Raw genomic sequence first — 19,580 nt, 5'->3', positions numbered from 1 at the left:
TGTTAGGTGCCACAGGTAAGTTACAGGTGCTGTTAATTACACAAATTAGAGAAGCATTACATGATTTTTCAAACAGTGCCAATACTTTTGTCCACCCTCTTTTTTATGTTTGGTGTGGAATTATATCCAATTTGGCTTTAGGACAATTCTTTTTGTGCTTTTTCATTTAAGACAAATTAAATGAAGATAATAATAACAAAGAATTTGTGTCTGCAATAATTTTCAGGAAGAAATTGAGTATTATCTGACAAAATTTACAGGGGTGTCAATACTTTTGGCCACAACTGTAAAGCCATCAGACTTTGGAAGATACTCATTTTATCCTCATGCAATGCAAGAGAAAAAAAGCCTCACTTGAAGCCACTAATCAAGTCCCAGGTTTTATAAAAAATTCTAATATATCAACCATTATATTTCTTCCCCCTGATTCCCCTTTCCTAAACTATCACTTGATTTCGGGGAAACTAGAGTGGTTTGTTTCATGGTTTCTTCTGTTAAAGGAATATTCTCAAGATTGGAAGTTATCCCCTATCTATAGAATGGGGGACAACTTTATGATCAGTGGCGGTCCGACTGCTGGGACTCCCACCGATCCTGAAAACTGGGGGTCCAAGAAGCCCTGTATGAATGGCACACTATGTGAATGCGTTAATGGGAGTGCCAGAGATTGCTGAGGACTGCGCTCAGCTGCTCTCCAGCACTCCCATAAGAGTTAATGGAGCAACAGTGCACATGATCAACCACGTGTCCATTCACACGGGCCCCTCAGAGCCCCAGTTCTCGGGATCGGTGGTTGGACTCTCATCAATCTAGAATACTGTACTTCCAATATCCCATGGATAATGAATAACTTCCAAGCTAAAGACAAAAAAACAAATGACACCATAAAACCAAGAAGCAATAATTCCTGCTTTTTGAGCGCTCAGTGGACTAAAACTTATAAAGACAATTTTTAGGTTTTGCTTTTTTAAATCATTTTAGGGTCAACATTTCTACACTGTGTGCAGAATTATTAGGCAAATGTGTATTTTGATCACATCATCCTTTTTATACATGTTGTCCTACTCCAAGCTGTATAGGCTTGAAAGCCAACTGCCAATTATGTAAATCGGGTGATTTGCATCTCTGTAATGAGGAGGGGTGTGGACTAATGACATCAACACCGTATATAAGGTGTGTTTAATTATTAGGCAACTTCCTTTCCTTTGGCAAAATGGGTCCGAAGAAAAATTTGACTGACTCTGAAAAGTCAAAAATTTTGAGATGTCTTGCAGAGGGATGCAGCAGTCTTGAAATTGCCAAACTTTTGAAGCGTGATCACCGAACAATCAAGCGTTTCATGGCAAATATTCAACAGGGTCGCAAGAAGCGTGTTGATAAAAAAAGACGCAAAATAACTGCCCATGAATTGAGGAAAATCAAGCGTGAAGCTGCCAAGATGCCATTTGCCACCAGTTTTGCCATATTTCAGAGCTGCAACGTTACTGGAGTATTAAAAAGCTCAAGGTGTGTCATACTCAGGGACATGGCCAAGCTAAGGAAGGCTGAAAAACGACCACCTTTCAACAAGAAACATAAGATAAAACGTCAAGACTGGGCCAAGAAATATCTTAAGACTGATTTTTCTAAGGTTTTATGGACTGATGAAATGAGAGCGACTCGTGATTGGCCAGATGGATGGGCCCAAGGCTGGATCAGTAAAGGGCAGAGAGCTCCACTCCGACTCAGACGCCAGCAAGGTGGAAGTGGGGTACTGATATGGGCTGGTATCATCAAAGATGAACTTGTGGGACATTTTCGGGTTGAGGATGGAGTGAAGCTCAACTCCCAGACCTACTGGCAGTTTCTGGAAGACACCTTCTTCAAGCAGTGGTACAGGAAGAAGTCGGTATCGTTCAAGAAAAACATGATTTTCATGCAGGACAATGCTCCATCACATGCATCCAAATACTCCACAGCGTGGCTGGCTAGTAAAGGTCTAAAAGAAGAAAAAATAATGACATGGCCCCCTTGTTCACCTGATCTGAACCCCATAGAGAACCTGTGGTCCCTCATAAAATGTGAGTTCTACAGGGAGGGAAAACAGTACACCTCTTGGAATAGTGTCAGGGAGGCTGTGGTGGCTGCGGCACGCAATGTTGATCGTAAACAGATCAAGCAACTCACAGAATGTATGGATGGAAGGCTTTTGGCTTTTGAGTGTCATCGTAAAGAAAGGTGGCTATATTGGTCACTGATTTTTTTTTTGCTTTGTTTTTGAATGTCAGAAATGTTTATTTCTAAATTTTGTGTTGCTCTATTGGTTTACCTGGTGAAAATAAACAAGTGAGCTGGGTATATATTTGTTTTTTATTAAGTTGCCTAATAATTCTGCACTGTAATAGTTACCTGCACAAACAGATATCCTCCTAAGATAGCCAAATCTAAAAAAAAACCCACTCCAACTTCCAAAAATATTAAGCTTTGATATCTATGAGTCTTTTGGGTCGATTGAGAACATAGTTGTTATTCAATAATAAAGAGAATCCGCTCAAATACAACTTGCCTAATAATTCTGCACATGGTGTATGTTGTTCGTAAAATATTTTTCCTGAATAAATATGGCATAGTGTGAAAAAGCAAATGCTCTGCCATCTTTTCTGGCCATTTTCAACCTCGTCTACATTTTGGAAAATCCATCTCTTACCAATTGCAATCCAAAACTATTTCTATCTGATGCTCATATCTCCGGATTCGTTCCATCTTTCATGAGACGTAAAATAATAATGGAAAAATAGTTTGTAAAGTATTAATACAAAATATTTTCAGGTTCTTTTTATCTCTGTGGTTACAGACTACAAACAAACCCTCTGTGTAGTCGTGCATTATTCCACTCATTTGCCCCCTTCTACTAAGTATATAAATGCAAAAGACTAAAAAATCAGTCTACAAGATCAGACTACACTCAATCTGGGGACACATTGCGGTGCATAGGAGCTGTATACACAAATTGGGATTTTTATTTTGTCCTTCTAGGGTTGTAAAAGTGTCCAAACCCAAAATAAACAAGAAATTTCCTAGGTAAAATAGTATAAACCAACATATCTTAGGTCACGTTCATACGCTCAGTATTTGGTCAGTGTTTTTAATGAGTATTTGTAAGCCAAAACCAGGAGCGGGTGAAAAATGCAGAAGTGGTTAGTGACGTTTTTCTGTTATACTTTTCCTCTGATTGCTCCACTCCTGGTTTTAACTTACAAATACTGATGTAAAATACTGATCAAATACTGAACGTGTGAATATGGCCTTATTGAGAAAAAAAATACTAAAATAATGTCAGGCGTGTGGGCAGAATATAAAATGACAGACACCGATATACTCTCCACTCAATTCATTTTGTATCAAAGCCGCACGGTGTATCATAATCAATTTCCCAAACACGTATAATATCCCACGTCTTCTCACAGATTTGTGCATATAAAAAATGGATAATACGGCAATGCATATAATTGCCAATATGTCGATCAACATAAAACACAACGCCCGGCATAAGAATCTAAAATGGGCTCTGCATTCTAGATATGTGATTTGATTTTTGTTTTTGCTTTTTTTTCCCCTCTTTTTGATTAAGTCAACAATCTTGATGGCGGTTGGCCCGGCCTGATTGATGCTCTCCTTACCGTCAGGGTTAATGCATGTGGTGAGAACTTAGACCCTGAGCTGGGACAGACTACTCCAGTTTATCCCATCTACACACACACTGATCAACGCAAGGTCACGTCGAGAGGACAGGGCAGTAACAAATGGTATAGTCGAAAACAGCACGTGGAGTGTTTGTTGGGAGGGGACAGTTTATTTCGCACGCACAGCGTACATCGTAAAAGACTGAGGCATCGCAGTGTTTCTGATGAATACAGAGGAGGCTTCATAAAGACCCCCACCCCAAAACAGAGTGTTGGGAAGAACGTGGGGGAAGGACAATGTCCAGGGTCCAGATGCCCCCTATGCTCTCTGTCTTTAATACCTCCTCGTGTCACACTAACAGGTCCATACAACCAGTCTTTATCACACCCCCAACATCACTCAGGGGTACTGGCCTCAAGAGGGTCTGCCAGTCTCCGGTGATGTGAGAGGGGCGTCAGGTCCTCTGGAGCCGGAGGCGGTGGAGGTTTTGGAGACTGCGGTGGTCTAGGTAGTGGCGGTGGGCCTCGTAGAGTCTGTATCCGCCGACATTCCTGACAGATTCTAAAATGGGCACACCCTCCCCGACCAGAGGAAGACGGGGCATCCTCATGGAGCCGTTGTGCACCAGGAGCAGGGGGAGGTTGAGTAGGAGCCGGAGGGTGTTGGTGGGTCTGGTAAAGGCGCCCATTGCAGAGACGTGTCTCTCTGGTAGCCCGGGGTGGTCGGCTGAGAGAAAGTAGAGTCCTCCCATGAAGGTGACGTGGTGGCCGACGGCGGTGACGAGAACGAGATGTCTTTTTGCAGGACACTGCGCTACGGAGCTCACTTAGCATCTCTTGGCATACCGAAATCTATTAATGAAGAAAACAAAAAGGAAGGTAAGAAACAAAACTGAGCTAAAAAAAAATCAAAAGAATAAAGAAGGAAAAACAGGACACAGAAATATAAAAGAGGAAAAGGAATAATAGTTGTGTGGGATGAGGAGAGAGCAGAACGTCAGAACAAACAGGAGCAGCAGGGGAGAGGAGAGTGGGCGAAAAGCTGCGCAACAACCCCTGGGGGACAGCAAAGAAAATCTAATGCAAATCTAGGGCAAAAACTGAAATGGTGTGTAAGAAAATAACAGACTCCATCAGGTGTATTGCCAGCGGGGGGAAGAGAAGATGGAAACATTGCATTCTTGTGTGGTAGAAGAACTAGAAAGACTACGAAATATACAGAATACATGGAAGGCGTGGATGGATCAGCAGCGCCATACCATGAGCGATCACCCACTGCACACGCAGCTTTCCTCACCTCTTCATTGTCCACGGAACGTCTCGTTGACCAGACGAACTCCATGATGGCCACAAACACAGCAATAATTAGGCCGCAGATGAGAACTACGAAGATGCCACCAATGTTCTCCATGCCCAGACCTGCAAACATGTACAAAGTTTAGGGATACCTCACAAAGGTCATTGCAAGGTGTAGTACAGCAGGGTTGGTGCATTGTAACAGACAGGCAGTGACCCAGGAAAGTTCAAAACAAAGTATCTTTTAATAGTCCGCATACTCACAAAACAGAAAGCAAATAGGACCCTCCAGATCGCAGCCGGGACACAAGACAGTCCGTAACCGAGACCAGTTACTGTGGGCCACTGCACTGCCATGTACGCTGAGGGGTGCCAGGCCTTTAGGCTCTGCTTGGCTCTGTGTTGTTTCCCACAGGTTGAGCTCTGAGGAGCCTCCTGCTCTGCACGCTTGCAAACCAAACTGACACACCCAACCCTCTGCTGCAAGGGCTCTTACAAGGAACCTCAGGCTGTAGGCCACATGGAAAACCCGGCCGGGGAGGAAGTGGACCGCCTCACTACCATCCTGTAGTCCGCTTCAAAAATAAAAGCCCATGGCAGGTTTTCTCAAATCTGCCTTGGACAAATAGCTTGCCCAAGACCAACACTTAATTTTATTTTGCATTGCAATCACAGCTATGCCTGTGAAAGCAATGCACTCCCATGGCCTCAGTACGCTTCTGTGTGCATCCTGGGGGACACATAGCGACCCTTGCATATAACACTAGTCACTGCCTCACAAAGGTCACAGAAAACATTTCTGGAGATAGTTCAGGTATGACGGGGCCATCGTGTAGCATATGGGGCGACTTGTCTGCAGTGCTGACATCATGCCAGTCATTAAGCTCAGCAGCTCATACCATCTAAGTCCGCTAGGCTCACTGATTGTTTGCAGTGCTGTTGATGTGACATCAGCACTACAGACAATATCAGTGTTGGAGACTCAGCGCTGGATTCGGGGAGGGTGAATAAAGAAGACTAAAGGGGTTTATGAAACAAGAAAACCCCTTATGTCCCATAAAGCCACTTGTAAGAACCCTATAGGGTGACTCACAGAACTCCTCCCCATTGCATAAATAGAGGGTGTGCTCTCAGAATCATTTCCAATATTTCCTGTGGAAAATCTGCTTTTGGCTACTAAGTCTACTATTACAGGATCCGAGCTTAGCAACATTGCAACAAAAAAAAAACCAAAAACTTCTGCGTTATTTTTTGTGTTTTGATACAAATATTATAATTGTCCTTTTATTTTTAATTTTTGATGGTTGCCCTTTAAAAGATTACCCGTAGCTCTGCTTGCAGTGATATAATTACTGGTTTTGTAATTGCTGCCTGCTTTTGTGAGAACACAATGTTAGGATATAGAGCATGCACATTGTTTACGCTCCGGCGCTTGCTGCTGTGTAGGGATTAGGGGAGCGTTGCTGAAAGTGTCAACACACTGCAACCTTAGCACATCGGTACACCTGCGCCTCCACTTATCAGCTCCGAGCCAAGCTACCATTATTCAGAGAGAGAGATGCCAGAGGGCATTGCTGTGTTGGGGAATTACTCCTATATATGTATGTGTTATAGGCTGCTCCTGAGAAGGTGTATAATACTCCCAAAATATGTGACTCACCTTTATAAATCACCCAATTACATAAACAACATCTGTTAACAATCTCCATGTATTAAGAATATGAAATATTCCTAATAAATGATTCCTGCTTCCTTAAAGAGAACCTTTCAGGCTATGTGCCCACGTTGCGTGTTAAAACGCACACAGAAAACCGGACTCCTTCCCAGAAATCGCGCGTTTTTTTCCGCGCGATTTCTCCGCGATTATGATCGCGATTTTGCCGCGATTTTCGTGTGCGATATTCAAGCACTTTCCAAGCGATTTGAAGCATCGCTTGGAAAGTGATTGACAGGTTGGTCACACTCGTCAAACATAGTGTTTGACAAGTGTGAGCAGCTTTTTACTATTGAGGCTGCCTATGCGGCCTCAATAGTAAAAGACAGAATGTTAAAATGCTAAAAAAAATTTAAAAATCGGGGTATATTTACCTTCCGGCGTCCCGCGCTGCCATCCCGGGCCTCAACGTTCCCAGCGATGCCTTGCGAGACCTGTGATGACGTAGTCTCGCGTTGCTATAGCGATCTCGCGAGACTACGTCATCACTGGACCGTGCCGCAAGGCATTACTGGGAACGCTGAGGCCGGGAATGCAGCGCGTGACGCCGGAAGGTAAATATACCCCGATTTTTTATTTTTTATTCTTTTTTTTACAGGGGTATGGTACCCAGGGCCTGGAGGACAGTCTCCTCTCCTCCACACCGTGGGTACCAACCGCACATGAGACGCTTAACTTCCCGCATGGTGGGCATAGCCACATGTGGGAAGTAAGCGGTTCTCATGCATTCCTATGGGTGCGGAATCGCGGCAATTCTTTGCGATTCCGCACAAAAGAATGAGCAAGCTGCGATTTTTTCCGCGATGCTATTCCGCCGCGGAAAAAAGCGCAGCATTAGCACAGCATGTGCGGAATGCCATAGGAATGCATGGGGGGCGTTCTGTACACGATTTTTAAACGTTTTCGCGCCGAAAATCGTGGCAAAAACGCTTAAAAATCGCTACGTGGGCACACAGCCTCAGGGTGATTTTAGTATGGAAACTAGCATTATGGATGCATAAATCGCAGTACAACAATAAAAATGACACCATTTTTGTAGTAATCGGATTTTCCAGCACTGAGAAATCAAGCTTTGAAGCCAGATGAGTTTGAAAAGCCTCAGGGGGTGCGTGCCAATGCACTTGGGAGACACTGACACCCACCAACACAGCAAATTTGCATGGGGTTTCAAAGCTTGATTTTTCAGCTCTAAGGCTGGTCTCACATTTGCGTTTCTTTGCGCTGCGTTTTTGCGCATACATGCGCATGCGTTTTTTCCCCTATATTTAACATAGGTGCGCACGTATGCGTTTTTTGTGCGCTGCGTTTTTTTATGGTGTGCGTCCTTATTTTCCAGATGCTACATGTTGCATTTTTTGGTCCGGCCAACCGCTTTAAAAAAACGTATGCGCACGTTTTGCGCAAAAAATGACCATTATGGTTTATGGGTGCGCATACGTGCGCATTGGCATGCGCATGTATGCATTTTTTTGCGCATGCGTTTTTTTAGGTGTCCACTGATTAGACTAGTTATAAAATTTCCCACCCCAAAAAAAATCATGTCTATATAAAGGAGGTGTCTGCCAGCACTGTACCACAACTATAGAGACAGACTGGAGAGCAGAAAGACTGCAAAAAAAAGAACCCATCTTCAATCCCAGCTTCAGCGTCAAGAATGTGAGTTTTATTACATCTAAAAATGTATGCCTGTCCTTTCAAATTGTATATGTACTAATGCGTTTTATTATTTTTACATGCAGTATGTCTTCGGAATCTGAATATTCCCCATCCCGGCAGGAACTGGCGCAAGCAGACCGTGAGGTGATTATTTTCGTGCGTTTGGTAAGTATATTTGCTGCTTCTCCAAATCTCTTAACGTTTGTTGGTTTTTTTCAGTCATCGTCATCTTCTGCGGACGCGACTAGTGAGGGCGAACAGCAGGAGCAGCCAAGCCAAGTCCCGGTGGTGATACGGAATGTAAGTATCAAATGATTTATAATGTTCTTTATTTTTTATCTTCTATATTGTCATGGGAAGCCTAGGTAACTTTAGGCTGAAACCCCGGGGCCCCTGCGGTGTCCCTCAGACTAGGGGAAACCCTGTCTGTCCCTCAACCCTGGGTTTACACTGAAGGTGTGCCTGCCTGGGCCTCCACCCTGTCCTTTTCTCCTGTCCAGCCCTAAGCTGAACCCACCACCCTCCACCCAGTGAGGAGACCAAACACCAGACCCCACAAATAAGTATGGACAGGGATAACAGAAATGCACCACACCGCGTACACACAGGGGAATACAGTAATGTGCAAGGGCAACCAAATAATACAACACAGGGAGGCAAAATGGCAACAATGGAATATACTACACCAGCAACCGTATGCTCCTTAGACCACCACTCCAGACCGGTATCGCTTAGCACAAGGCAAGAGCTATAGTCGGCGACGCCCATAGTCACACAGGGCAATTTAAAGACAGAGGGCGTGGCTAAGCCCTCAGCTAGAATAACAACCTGTTTAACCCAATCCAAGCTGGATCAGAAGACCAACCAGCGCCGCTGAGAACCATGTGGTAGGATGGGGTATTACCGCTGTCTGCCTGGACACCCTGGTGCGAACAGTGTCCGACATGACAGTACCCCGCCTTCTACGAGGGACCCCAGGAACCTCACAATGTCGAGGACCCGGCTTGTCTGGATGGCGGCGATGAAACACTGTAATCAGTCGGTCCGCATGTATGTCCGAGGCCGGCACCCAAGTCCTCTCCTCAGGACCATAGCCACGCCAGTGGACCAAGTACTGTAGAGTGTGACGCACTACCCGAGAGTCAACCACCTTGGACACCTCAAACTCCAACGTGCCTTCCACCAAGACGGGAGGTGGTGGCACGGGAGAAACCTCAACAGCACCCACGACTTTCTTAAGTAACGCCTTGTGAAACACATTATGTATCTTGTATACGGCAGGTAACTCTAAACGAAATGCCACAGGGTTGATAATTGCGGAGATCCTAAATGGACCAATGAACCTGGGCCCCAACTTAAGCGATGGTATTTTGAGCTTGATGTTCCTTGTAGACAACCACACCCAATCACCCACACACAGGTCCGGACCAGGTACACGTCTACCGTCAGCCACACGTTTATACCTAGAACCTACATTCAGCAAGCGCTGCTTTACTCTCCTCCAAACGGATGATAATTGTGCTCCCAACTGGTCCTCCTCAGGGACGCCCGCAGAGCTCCCTTGGCGCAAGGTACAGAATTGGGGATGTTGACCATAAACACAAAAGAAAGGAGATTCCCCAGACGATTCCTGATAATGATTGTTTATCGCGAATTCAGCCAGAGGAAGAAACGCCGACCACTCTTCCTGATTGTCAGACACAAAACAGCATAAGTATTGTTCCAGGTTTTGGTTCATACGCTCAGTCTGCCCATTCGACTGAGGATGGAAAGCCGATGAATGAGACAATTTAATCCCTAGGCGTGAACAAAAAGCTCTCCAAAATTTTGCCACAAATTGTGTACCTCTATCAGATACAATGTCAGACGGGACACCATGAAGTCTGACAGCCTCGCGCATAAATACCTGAGCAAGGGTCTTCGCATTGGGCAAAGATGGCAAAGCAACGAAATGCGACATTTTAGAGAACCGATCAACTATCACCAGAATGACCGTGTTCCCAGCCGAGGAGGGCAAATCCGTAATGAAATCCATGGAAATATCAGTCCATGGCTTACTGGGCACACAGAGAGGATGCAATGTGCCAGCAGGACGGGAGCGTGGTGTCTTGGCCCGTGCGCACGTGGTACAGGCTGACACATATGAGGCCACGTCCTGCCGGATTTTGGGCCACCAAAAACGACGTGATACAAGTTCCAGAGTGCCCTTAACTCCTGGGTGACCCGCCAGGACAGTATCGTGATGTTCCCCTAACACTTTTAAGCGTAGGTGTAGTGGCACAAACGATTTATTAGGAGGCAGATCCGGCGGTACCTCCTCCTGAGCATCAGCAATCTCTGCCTCAACCTCTGTCGTGAGAGCCGAGACCACAACTCCCTTTTGGAGGATAGGCACCGGATCCTCACGTGGCTCTCCACCCGGAAAACATCTGGACAAGGCGTCCGCCTTAGTATTCTTAGAACCTGGTCGGTATGTCACACAAAAATTGAACCGGGTGAAGAATAACGCCCAGCGAGCCTGTCTGGGGGACAGGCGTTTAGCAGACTCTAAATAAAGCAGATTCTTATGGTCTGTTATGACAGTAATCTGATGGACAGCCCCTTCCAAGAAGTGTCGCAATTCCTCAAATGCCAACTTGATGGCCAACAATTCCCTGCTACCAATATCGTAATTACTCTCGGCCGGCGACAGTTTCTTGGAGAAGTAGGCACACGGATGCAATTCGCCCAAGGATGGACCCTGAGACAGTACCGCCCCCACTCCAACCTCAGATGCATCCACCTCCACGGTAAAAGGTAGGGAGACATCAGGCTGAACCAGGATGGGAGCTGAAGCAAAACTGTTTTTGAGGAATCCAAACGCGAGCACAGCAGCCTCAGACCAGTCAGAAAAATTGGTACCTTTTTTAGTCATGTCGGTGAGCGGCTTAGCAATCATAGAAAAATTCTTAATAAATTTCCTATAATAGTTTGAAAAGCCCAGGAATCGCTGAAGCGCCTTGAGATTATCAGGCCGATCCCACTGCAGCACCGCTTGCACCTTAGCGGTGTCCATTTTAAACCCTGAGGCGGAAATTACATAACCCAAAAAAGGTAATTCTTGGACGACAAATACACATTTCTCAAGCTTGGCATAGAGCTCGTTTTCCCTGAGCAACTGCAACACCTGCCTAACATGCTCTATGTGTGCATCACGGTCGCGTGAGTAAATAAGAATGTCATCAAGGTATATAATAAATTTCCCCAAGAGATGAGAATAGACATCATTTATGAAATGTTGAAATACTGCTGGCGCGCTCGTCAACCAAAATGGCATCACCAAATTCTCAAAATGACCCTCAGGGGTATTAAATGCCGTCTTCCATTCATCCCCTTGACGGACCCTTATGAGATTGTACGCCCCCCTGAGGTCAAGCTTGGAAAACCATTTGGCACCAGACACCTGGTTGAACAAATCGGGTATCAGTGGCATCGGGTAGGGGTCACGAACCGTAATCTGGTTGAGTTCCCTGAAATCCAGACATGGGCGTAATCCGCCATCTTTCTTCTTGACAAAGAAGAACCCCGCCGCCAATGGAGATGATGAAGGCCTGATGTGCCCTTTGCTTAGACTTTCTGCAATGTATTCTTTGAGAGCTTGCCTCTCAGGACCTGAGATATTAAACATCCTGGCTTTTGGTAACTTGGCCCCCAGTTTTAACCTAATAGCACAGTCATAGGGTCGGTGCGGTGGCAGCTCTGAACAACCTCTTTCAGAAAATACATCAGCAAAGTCCAGCAGTGGCTCCGGGATGCTGGGAGTCACAGCGGAGATACACGTGGCCAGACAACTCTCCTGGCAGTATCTGCTCCACTGAATTATGTCCTGGGTTTTCCAATCAATCACCGGATTGTGCATAGACAACCATGGAAACCCCAGAACTATCTGAGCAGGTAAATTACTGAGCACCTTACATGTTACCCGCTCAGAGTGTAGGACCCCAATGTGGAGTTTTACATCAGCCACAAACTCTTTAATCACCCCTTGTGAGAGAGGGGAGGCATTGATGGTAACCACCCGGATAGGATTAGGCAGCGTCTCCACCTTAAATCCCGCAGTACGCGCAAACTTTTCATCAATGAGATCAGCGGCTGAACCACTATCTACAAATACAGTAATCGACAGCTCTTGGCCCCCGATAACTACCTTGGCAGGGAGCATACACTGGGAGACCACCATGGAGGATATGCAAAGGCTCAGACTAGACTCCTCCAAACCCTCTGAGCCTAGCAGTTTTCCGCCGGCATGTCTTTCTTAGGTACCAGGGGGCAAGCATTAATAAAATGTCCTTTTTTGCCACAAAACAAACAGACCCCTTGCTCTTTGGGCAAGGGACATTTATGCTTGTTATTATGTGTATGTGATATACCAGCGATCTGCATAGGTTCCACGGATTCACCTGAGGCGACCTCACCAGAGACTGCCCCTCCCCCCACAGGCAATGTCTCCTGCGACCTCTGACGAAAGCGGCGATCAATGCGTACTACAAGCACCATAGCAGCCTCCAGAGAAGCGGGAGTCTCATACATTAGCAGAGCTTGTTTAACCCTTTCAGAAACCCCATGCAAAAATTGACTCCTTAGTGCAGGGTCATTCCATTGCGTGTCCACAGCCCAGCGACGAAATTCAGTACAGTAATCCTCCGCCAGTCGCTCACCCTGGAGTAGAGAGCGTATTTTAGATTCTGCTAACGCCATTCTGTCAGGATCGTCATAGATTAAACCCAGAGCAGAAAAAAAAAAGTCTATGGACTCAAATGCTGGTGAATCAGAAGGTAGTGAAAAAGCCCATGCTTGTGGATCACCACTCAGCAAGGAAACTACCAAGCCCACACGCTGAGCCTCATTTCCTGAGGAGAGAGGACGCATGCGAAAATACAATTTGCAGGATTCACGAAATACAACGAACTTACAGCGATCACCAGAAAATCGTTCAGGGAGAGGTAACTTAGATTCAGCTGCCCTGACTGCTGCCTCAGTTTGCACAGCAGGAACTGAGAGGCCTTGTTGCTGGACTGCCCCCCTCAGTTCAGTGACCTGTATGGACAGAGCCTCCAGCTGCTTGGTTATGGAGACTATAGGATCCATGGTAAATAATTCCTTTTTTTTTTTTTTTGGGCCGACTATAATGTCATGGGAAGCCTAGGTAACTTTAGGCTGAAACCCCGGGGCCCCTGCGGTGTCCCTCGGACTAGGGGAAACCCTGTCTGTCCCTCAACTCAGGGTTTACACTGAAGGTGTGCCTGCCTGGGCCTCCACCCTGTCCTTGTCTCCTGTCCAGCCCTAAGCTGAACCCACCACCCTCCACCCAGTGAGGAGACCAAACACCAGACCCCACAAATAAGTATGGACAGGGATAACAGAAATGCACCACACCGCGTACACACAGGGGAATACAGTAATGTGCAAGGGCAACCAAATAATACAACACAGGGAGGCAAAATGGCAACAATGGAATATACTACACCAGCAACCGTATGCTCCTTAGACCACCACTCCAGACCGGTATCGCTTAGCACAAGGCAAGAGCTATAGTCGGCGACGCCCATAGTCACACAGGGCAATTTAAAGACAGAGGGCGTGGCTAAGCCCTCAGCTAGAATGACAACCTGGTTAACCCAATCCAAGCCGGATCAGAAGACCAACCAGCGCCGCTGAGAACCATGTGGTAGGATGGGGTATTACCGCTGTCTGCCGGACACCCTGGTGCGAACAGTGTCCGACATGACATATATTTCCTCTTTTCTGGATCTTTTTTGTAACTTTTTATTCACACAAAATTCGAATATTCTAATGAATGTGTTTTGTCTAGGTTCCACAATGGGATGAAGACGTATACCTGGATAATGAGCACCTTATCCGCCAGGTCCAGGAGCGTGCCCCATTGTGGGACAGCCGTGACCGGCTGTACAAGGACAATGTGGTGAACCGGCGGCTATGGAATGAGGTAGCTGCAGAGTTGATGGATGGTTGGGACAGCGCCACTGCATCCTCAAAAAAGGCGTTTAGTAAGTATTTCTCTGTTCTGCCGCAGTGACTATTGTCCTTGATGGCACTGTTGGGTTTCGTGCTAGATATATTCTAGCAGGAAACCCAACAGTGTCATCTGGCTCAACAGTCACTGCTTTGGGTATTGTATTGATGTATTGTGCCGCAGTGACTATTGTCCTTGATGGCACTGTTGGGTGTCGTGCTAGATATATTCTAGCAGGAAACCCAACAGTGTCATCTGGCTCAACAGTCACTGCTTTTGGGTATTGTATTGCTGTATTGTGCCGCAGTGACTATTGTCCTTGATGGCACTGTTGGGTTTCGTGCTATATATATTCTAGCAGGAAACCCAACAGTGTCATCTGGCTCAACAGTCACTGCTTTGGGTATTGTATTGATGTATTGTGCCGCAGTGACTATTGTCCTTGATGGCACTGTTGGGTTTCGTGCTAGATATATTCTAGCAGGAAACCCAACAGTGTCATCTGGCTCAACAGTGACTGCTTTGGTTATTGGATTGCTGTATTGTGCCGCAGTGACTCTTTTTCGTGATGGTACTCTTGGGTTTAGTGATAGCATATGTCGTGCATTAAACACAATTGTTACACGTTGTTTGTTTGTTTTTCCAACAGTGGACAGAGTTCGAACACGTTGGCGCTCGATCAAGGACCGCTTCAACAGTGATGTTCGTGCTGAGGGCCAGGTTCGCAGTGGTTCTGCATCAAGGACAAGAACAAGATACCGATACTATCAAGCGTTGCAGTTCCTAAGACCGGTCCTTCCCACCAGATCGTAAGTATTATAATTTTTTGGTTTTTATTTTTATTAATCCGTGTTTTTCTAATCCACAGCTGATGCTTCTTGTAAAGGTATGATAGTAATGATTTTCCTTTCTTCCTCAGCACCTGGAGCAGCACCCTGCAAACTGGCCCTGGAGCGGTCCTTCATCGGACGTCCTCTGACCCGTCCCAGCCATCCGACAGCCAGGAAGCACCTTGCAGGTCAGCCACACAGACAGCTGGTGACCAGGAAGCTGGTCCATCAGGTGTTCCCCTGTCCCAGGTCTCTGACAGTGGTTATGCGGGCACTACCCGCCAGCGGCAGAGGGCCTTGGACAGGAATGTCTTGCCCGAGTTTATGCACTTGAGCGAGGCTTTTAATGCCAGCCTCAAGTCGCTGTCAGACAGAGTGGAAAGCGGTTTTTCACTCATGGAACGTGGTTTTAACCACATGGAACACCGCTTCCATTCTGTCGAACAGCACCTTGACCGTCTGGAGGCCGACCTCAACAGACCAGCTCACCATTTTTTTAGTAAGATTGAAAAGGGCATGGCGGAACACCTTAGTCCTGAGCAACAGCTGAATGTGCTGCAGGCCTGAAACAATGCTTTCTTGCAGGCTATGCAGCATAATCGGTACGGGCAGCAGTCAGTGGTGTCATCCACCTGTGTCACCATTGACTCGCTTTACCTCACTACCGACTGCATACCACTGCACGGACACCTCTATTCAAAGCCCGGACACCCACCGTTACACCACCACAAGTCTGAGTGCTGCTGGTCACTTCACCGACACCACCATGGCAAGCCCTGCTCCTGTCTGGAGCACCACCGCCACCCCCATGCATGCTTGGAGCACAGCCACAGAAACCACTCCGCAAACGTGGAGCAGCCCTGCCGCAAACACTACAACATGTAGTAGCCCTGCCACCACCACTCCGCAAACCTGGACCATCACTGCCGCCACCAGTCCTCCTGCAAGGACGAGCACTGCCACCGCCACCACAGAGCATCAGCAGCCACAGCATCAGCAGTAGCCACAGCAGCAGCAGCATGCACAGCAGCAGCCACAGCTGCAGACGGGGGACCCACATTCATTATTTGCCCCAAGTTCCAGGCGGCAACAATCAAGGCGGGCATTGGGCCCAAGTAGGTCCAGGCAGGCCAGACAAACGCTTATTACCAATGTAGCTGAACCTCTTTCCTCTCCTCCTAGTGTGTCTAGTTCAATTCCCATAACTGGACTCCCTTCCCCCACAAGTTTTGTTGCCCCTTCCCCTAGAACACCATCTTCAACTATAAGCTGTGCATCTTCATTGCACAACCCCAACTTGCAACCATCTGCCCCCAAACGCAGAAAAAAATAACATTTTTTATAATTTTTGTGGTTAAAAATAAATTTAAATTTCTGGTTCACCATAACAAAGTTTGATTAATGTTTTTGGTGCTGCCTACACACACTGCGTCGTACACACAATGCGCCTTAAACTTTGCAAGGTGTCATAAAAAGTGTTTTGAGGATTGGCTGTTTTTACCATCCTCATTTCACTTATTGTTATACTAGGCAAGGGGGATTATTGATATACCTTGTAATTAACAACATACTCTTGTGTGTTGATTCCACTGATGGGTAAAATACACGTCATATGTTAAATACCAAGGCCTAGTATAGTAACTAGAGTTTACCGACTAGGATCTGGTTTCATGAAACACAAACTGGTGAAACTCGGACCAAAAAAAAGGCGAGTTTCGTTCAAAACACTACCACAATGTTAGTTAACGGGAAATAAAAGTCGGAATTGAGCTGATTACATTCATCCACTCAATGCAGACTTTTTTTCCCCATTGACTTACATTGGGGTTGGGTTTTGAACAAATCTCCGACTTTTTTTCCACTAGTTGGACCAGTTTCATTTGAAACAAATTTGGTTTCATGAAAACCGATCCTACCAAAGTCGCTCAACTCTAATCATAACTATTTATCAATCATGGCCTGGTTAATACACACATCATATTTAACCTGCAGCTTTGCTTGCGTACCAATATATTTCACGCAGACTAGTGATGCTGCAGTTTAACTCATATGTGTATTTACCTGCCCAGGTGTGAGAACATCATGAATTCACAGGTATACATGGGACGTTTTTTATTTTATTGGAGTGTAAAAAAACATAGTGCACTCGGTACTGGTATCAAATCAGGTTTTTTATTAACAAACACAAACGAACATTATTACACCATTTCATCTTGCCAGTGCACCCGTCCTACATCAGAGATAAAGTAGGCCGCAAATTGGTCCCTCATTTGGCCAACTTCAACGGATGACCTGAGAGGGTGCTGAGTGAATTCAGGCAATGGATTAGGAGCAGCATCATCGAGTTCAAAGGTCGGGTGCTCTTTAGCCATCACAAAATTATGTAGAACCACACACGCCTTCACCACCTCATCGACTGTTTCAAGTTTTAATGGCTGTGCCGACAATTCGCCATCTGGAGACAAGAATCCCAAAAGCACACTCTACAGTTCTTCTGGCCCTGGTCAGCCTGTAATTAAATATTTTTTTGGTGTGGTCCAAGTCACGGCTGGAGTAGGGTTTCAGTAGGTTTGTGCACATTTGAAAAGCCTCATCCCCAACCATTACAAAGGGCAGTGGCGGAGCTTTGGTGTGGGGAAGAGGCCGTGGCACAGGGAAATTAAATTGGTTGCCATACAACCTCCGGCCCATGTCTGAGTTTTTAAAAGCCTGTGAGTCATTACCACGGCCAAATGCTCCAATGTCCACATACATCTGGTATCCACAATGGCCATGAGTACTATTGAAAAGTTCTTTTTGTAATTATAGTACTCAGATCCAGTTCTTTTGGGTTTGATGATCCGTATGTGTTTACCATCAACAGCTCCCAAACAGTTGGGGAAATTGCAGACTGTCCAGAATTTGTCAGCAATTTCCATCCACTTTTCAGCGGTGGGCAGGGGCATAAATTCTGGACAAAGAACGTTCCAGAGAGCCCGGCAGGTGTCCGCAACAATTCCAGACAAGGTAGAGATTCCAACACGGTACTGGAAGTGTAGTGAAGATAGGGTTTCTCCAGTTGCCAGGAATCTGCGAAACAGAGAAAGAAGTAAAATTAATATTTCTGTATATGGTTTTTTAAAACTATAAAATAAAAAATTAGTACATTCACGAAAAATAATTAGCCCAGGTTTTGAATAGTACATGTAAAAAAAAAAAAACATCAGACCCCACCCCTTGGTTTTTAAATATTACGTACCGTAATGTCACCAGGAGCAATTCCTCAGGAGGAATCGCACGACGGAGCTGTGTGTCCTGTCTCCGGATGGATTCTTGGACACGAGCAAGCAAATCCCTGAAGCTTTCTTGGGACATCTGGATATAATCTGTAAATTTCTCTGGGTTTGCCTGTAGCTCACTGTAGAGGGTGTGGTACGCCCCACGGCTCTCCCGGAGTTCAACAATCGGATGTATCCACATACGCCGCCGCTGCCGTCTTCGCTGTCTCTCTTCCTTTGTTCATAGCAAGCAACTGCATATGCCCTAGCCATCGCGATGTACACATCCAAGTTGAAGTGAAAACTCTTCCAGCGCAGATCCATGTTGACACGAGAAAAATCAAGCAAATGATGAAGAATACTGTAGACAGGGTCTATATATTAACATACCACACCGCCACTGACGTCCCATTGGTCATGTGTGTTGCCAGATTGTTTGGGGTTTTTTTTGGGTGAGGACAAAAAATGTGCAAAAAAACGCAAACGCACTAAAAACGCATACAAACGCTGCGTTTTTTTCCTGCATGCGCATAAAAATGCTTGAAAAAAACGCAGCGTTTGTATGCGTTTTTTCCATGCGTTTTTGTGCGCAAGAAATGCACCACAAAAAAACGCAAGTGTGAAAGTAGCCTAACACATCAGATTGCTGCAAGAAAGGTATCGTTTTAATTGTTACACTAAGATCTGTACAGACATACTGCTAGTTTCCTTAGTTAAAGCATTCTGACAGGTTCCCTTTAAGGCATCGTGGACATATTACAGCACCCAAAGAAGAATATGAGGTCTTACTTCTACCTCTATATGCTTCTCAACTTATTCTGCAGAGCAATGCACTATAATACAGTAGTTTGTGTGCCTACAGCTAAGCTTCTGTGTGTTGTTGTACAAGCTCTGTGCATCAGTGTAGCAAAGGGAAAGTTCCCTTAAGCTTTCCAGTTGGGCAATCGTCCATGAAGGGTGTGGCGCACAAAAAGATCCTGGCTTCGATTAGAGTTAAGCTATTGAAATAGAAACAAACATCTACAGTAGCTACTGCCAAATAGAGATGAGCGAATTTGTTTGGAAAACGTTTGCCAATCTAAAATTTGTTGTACATTCGTGTTCGGATTCCCGAGCTTTTTCCCTAAAAATCGGCAAAAGTCGGCCAAAGTT

General features: G+C 45.7%; 1 protein-coding gene across 3 annotated transcripts in view; it reads right to left on the bottom strand.

Annotated features, from left to right (window-relative positions):
* Positions 1–3,355: 3,355 nt before the first annotated feature.
* Positions 3,356–19,580, bottom strand: part of GRIK5 (glutamate ionotropic receptor kainate type subunit 5) — a 446,124-nt gene continuing 429,899 nt past the window's right edge. For all 3 annotated transcript variants that reach the window (XM_073570753.1, XM_073570754.1, XM_073570755.1), the window contains 2 exons: positions 4,960–5,081; positions 3,356–4,514 (listed from right to left, as the gene is read on the bottom strand). In XM_073570753.1, coding sequence (XP_073426854.1) covers positions 4,059–4,514; positions 4,960–5,081 — 578 coding nt within the window. In that variant the 3' untranslated portion in view covers positions 3,356–4,058. The remainder of the gene's footprint in view (positions 4,515–4,959; positions 5,082–19,580) is intronic.

Source organism: Dendrobates tinctorius, unplaced genomic scaffold (assembly GCF_039654945.1).
Source record: "Dendrobates tinctorius isolate UK_male_01 unplaced genomic scaffold, ASM3965494v1 ptg000028l, whole genome shotgun sequence".
Taxonomy (NCBI): domain Eukaryota; kingdom Metazoa; phylum Chordata; class Amphibia; order Anura; family Dendrobatidae; genus Dendrobates; species Dendrobates tinctorius.
This window is presented reverse-complemented; position numbering and strand designations above follow the sequence as displayed.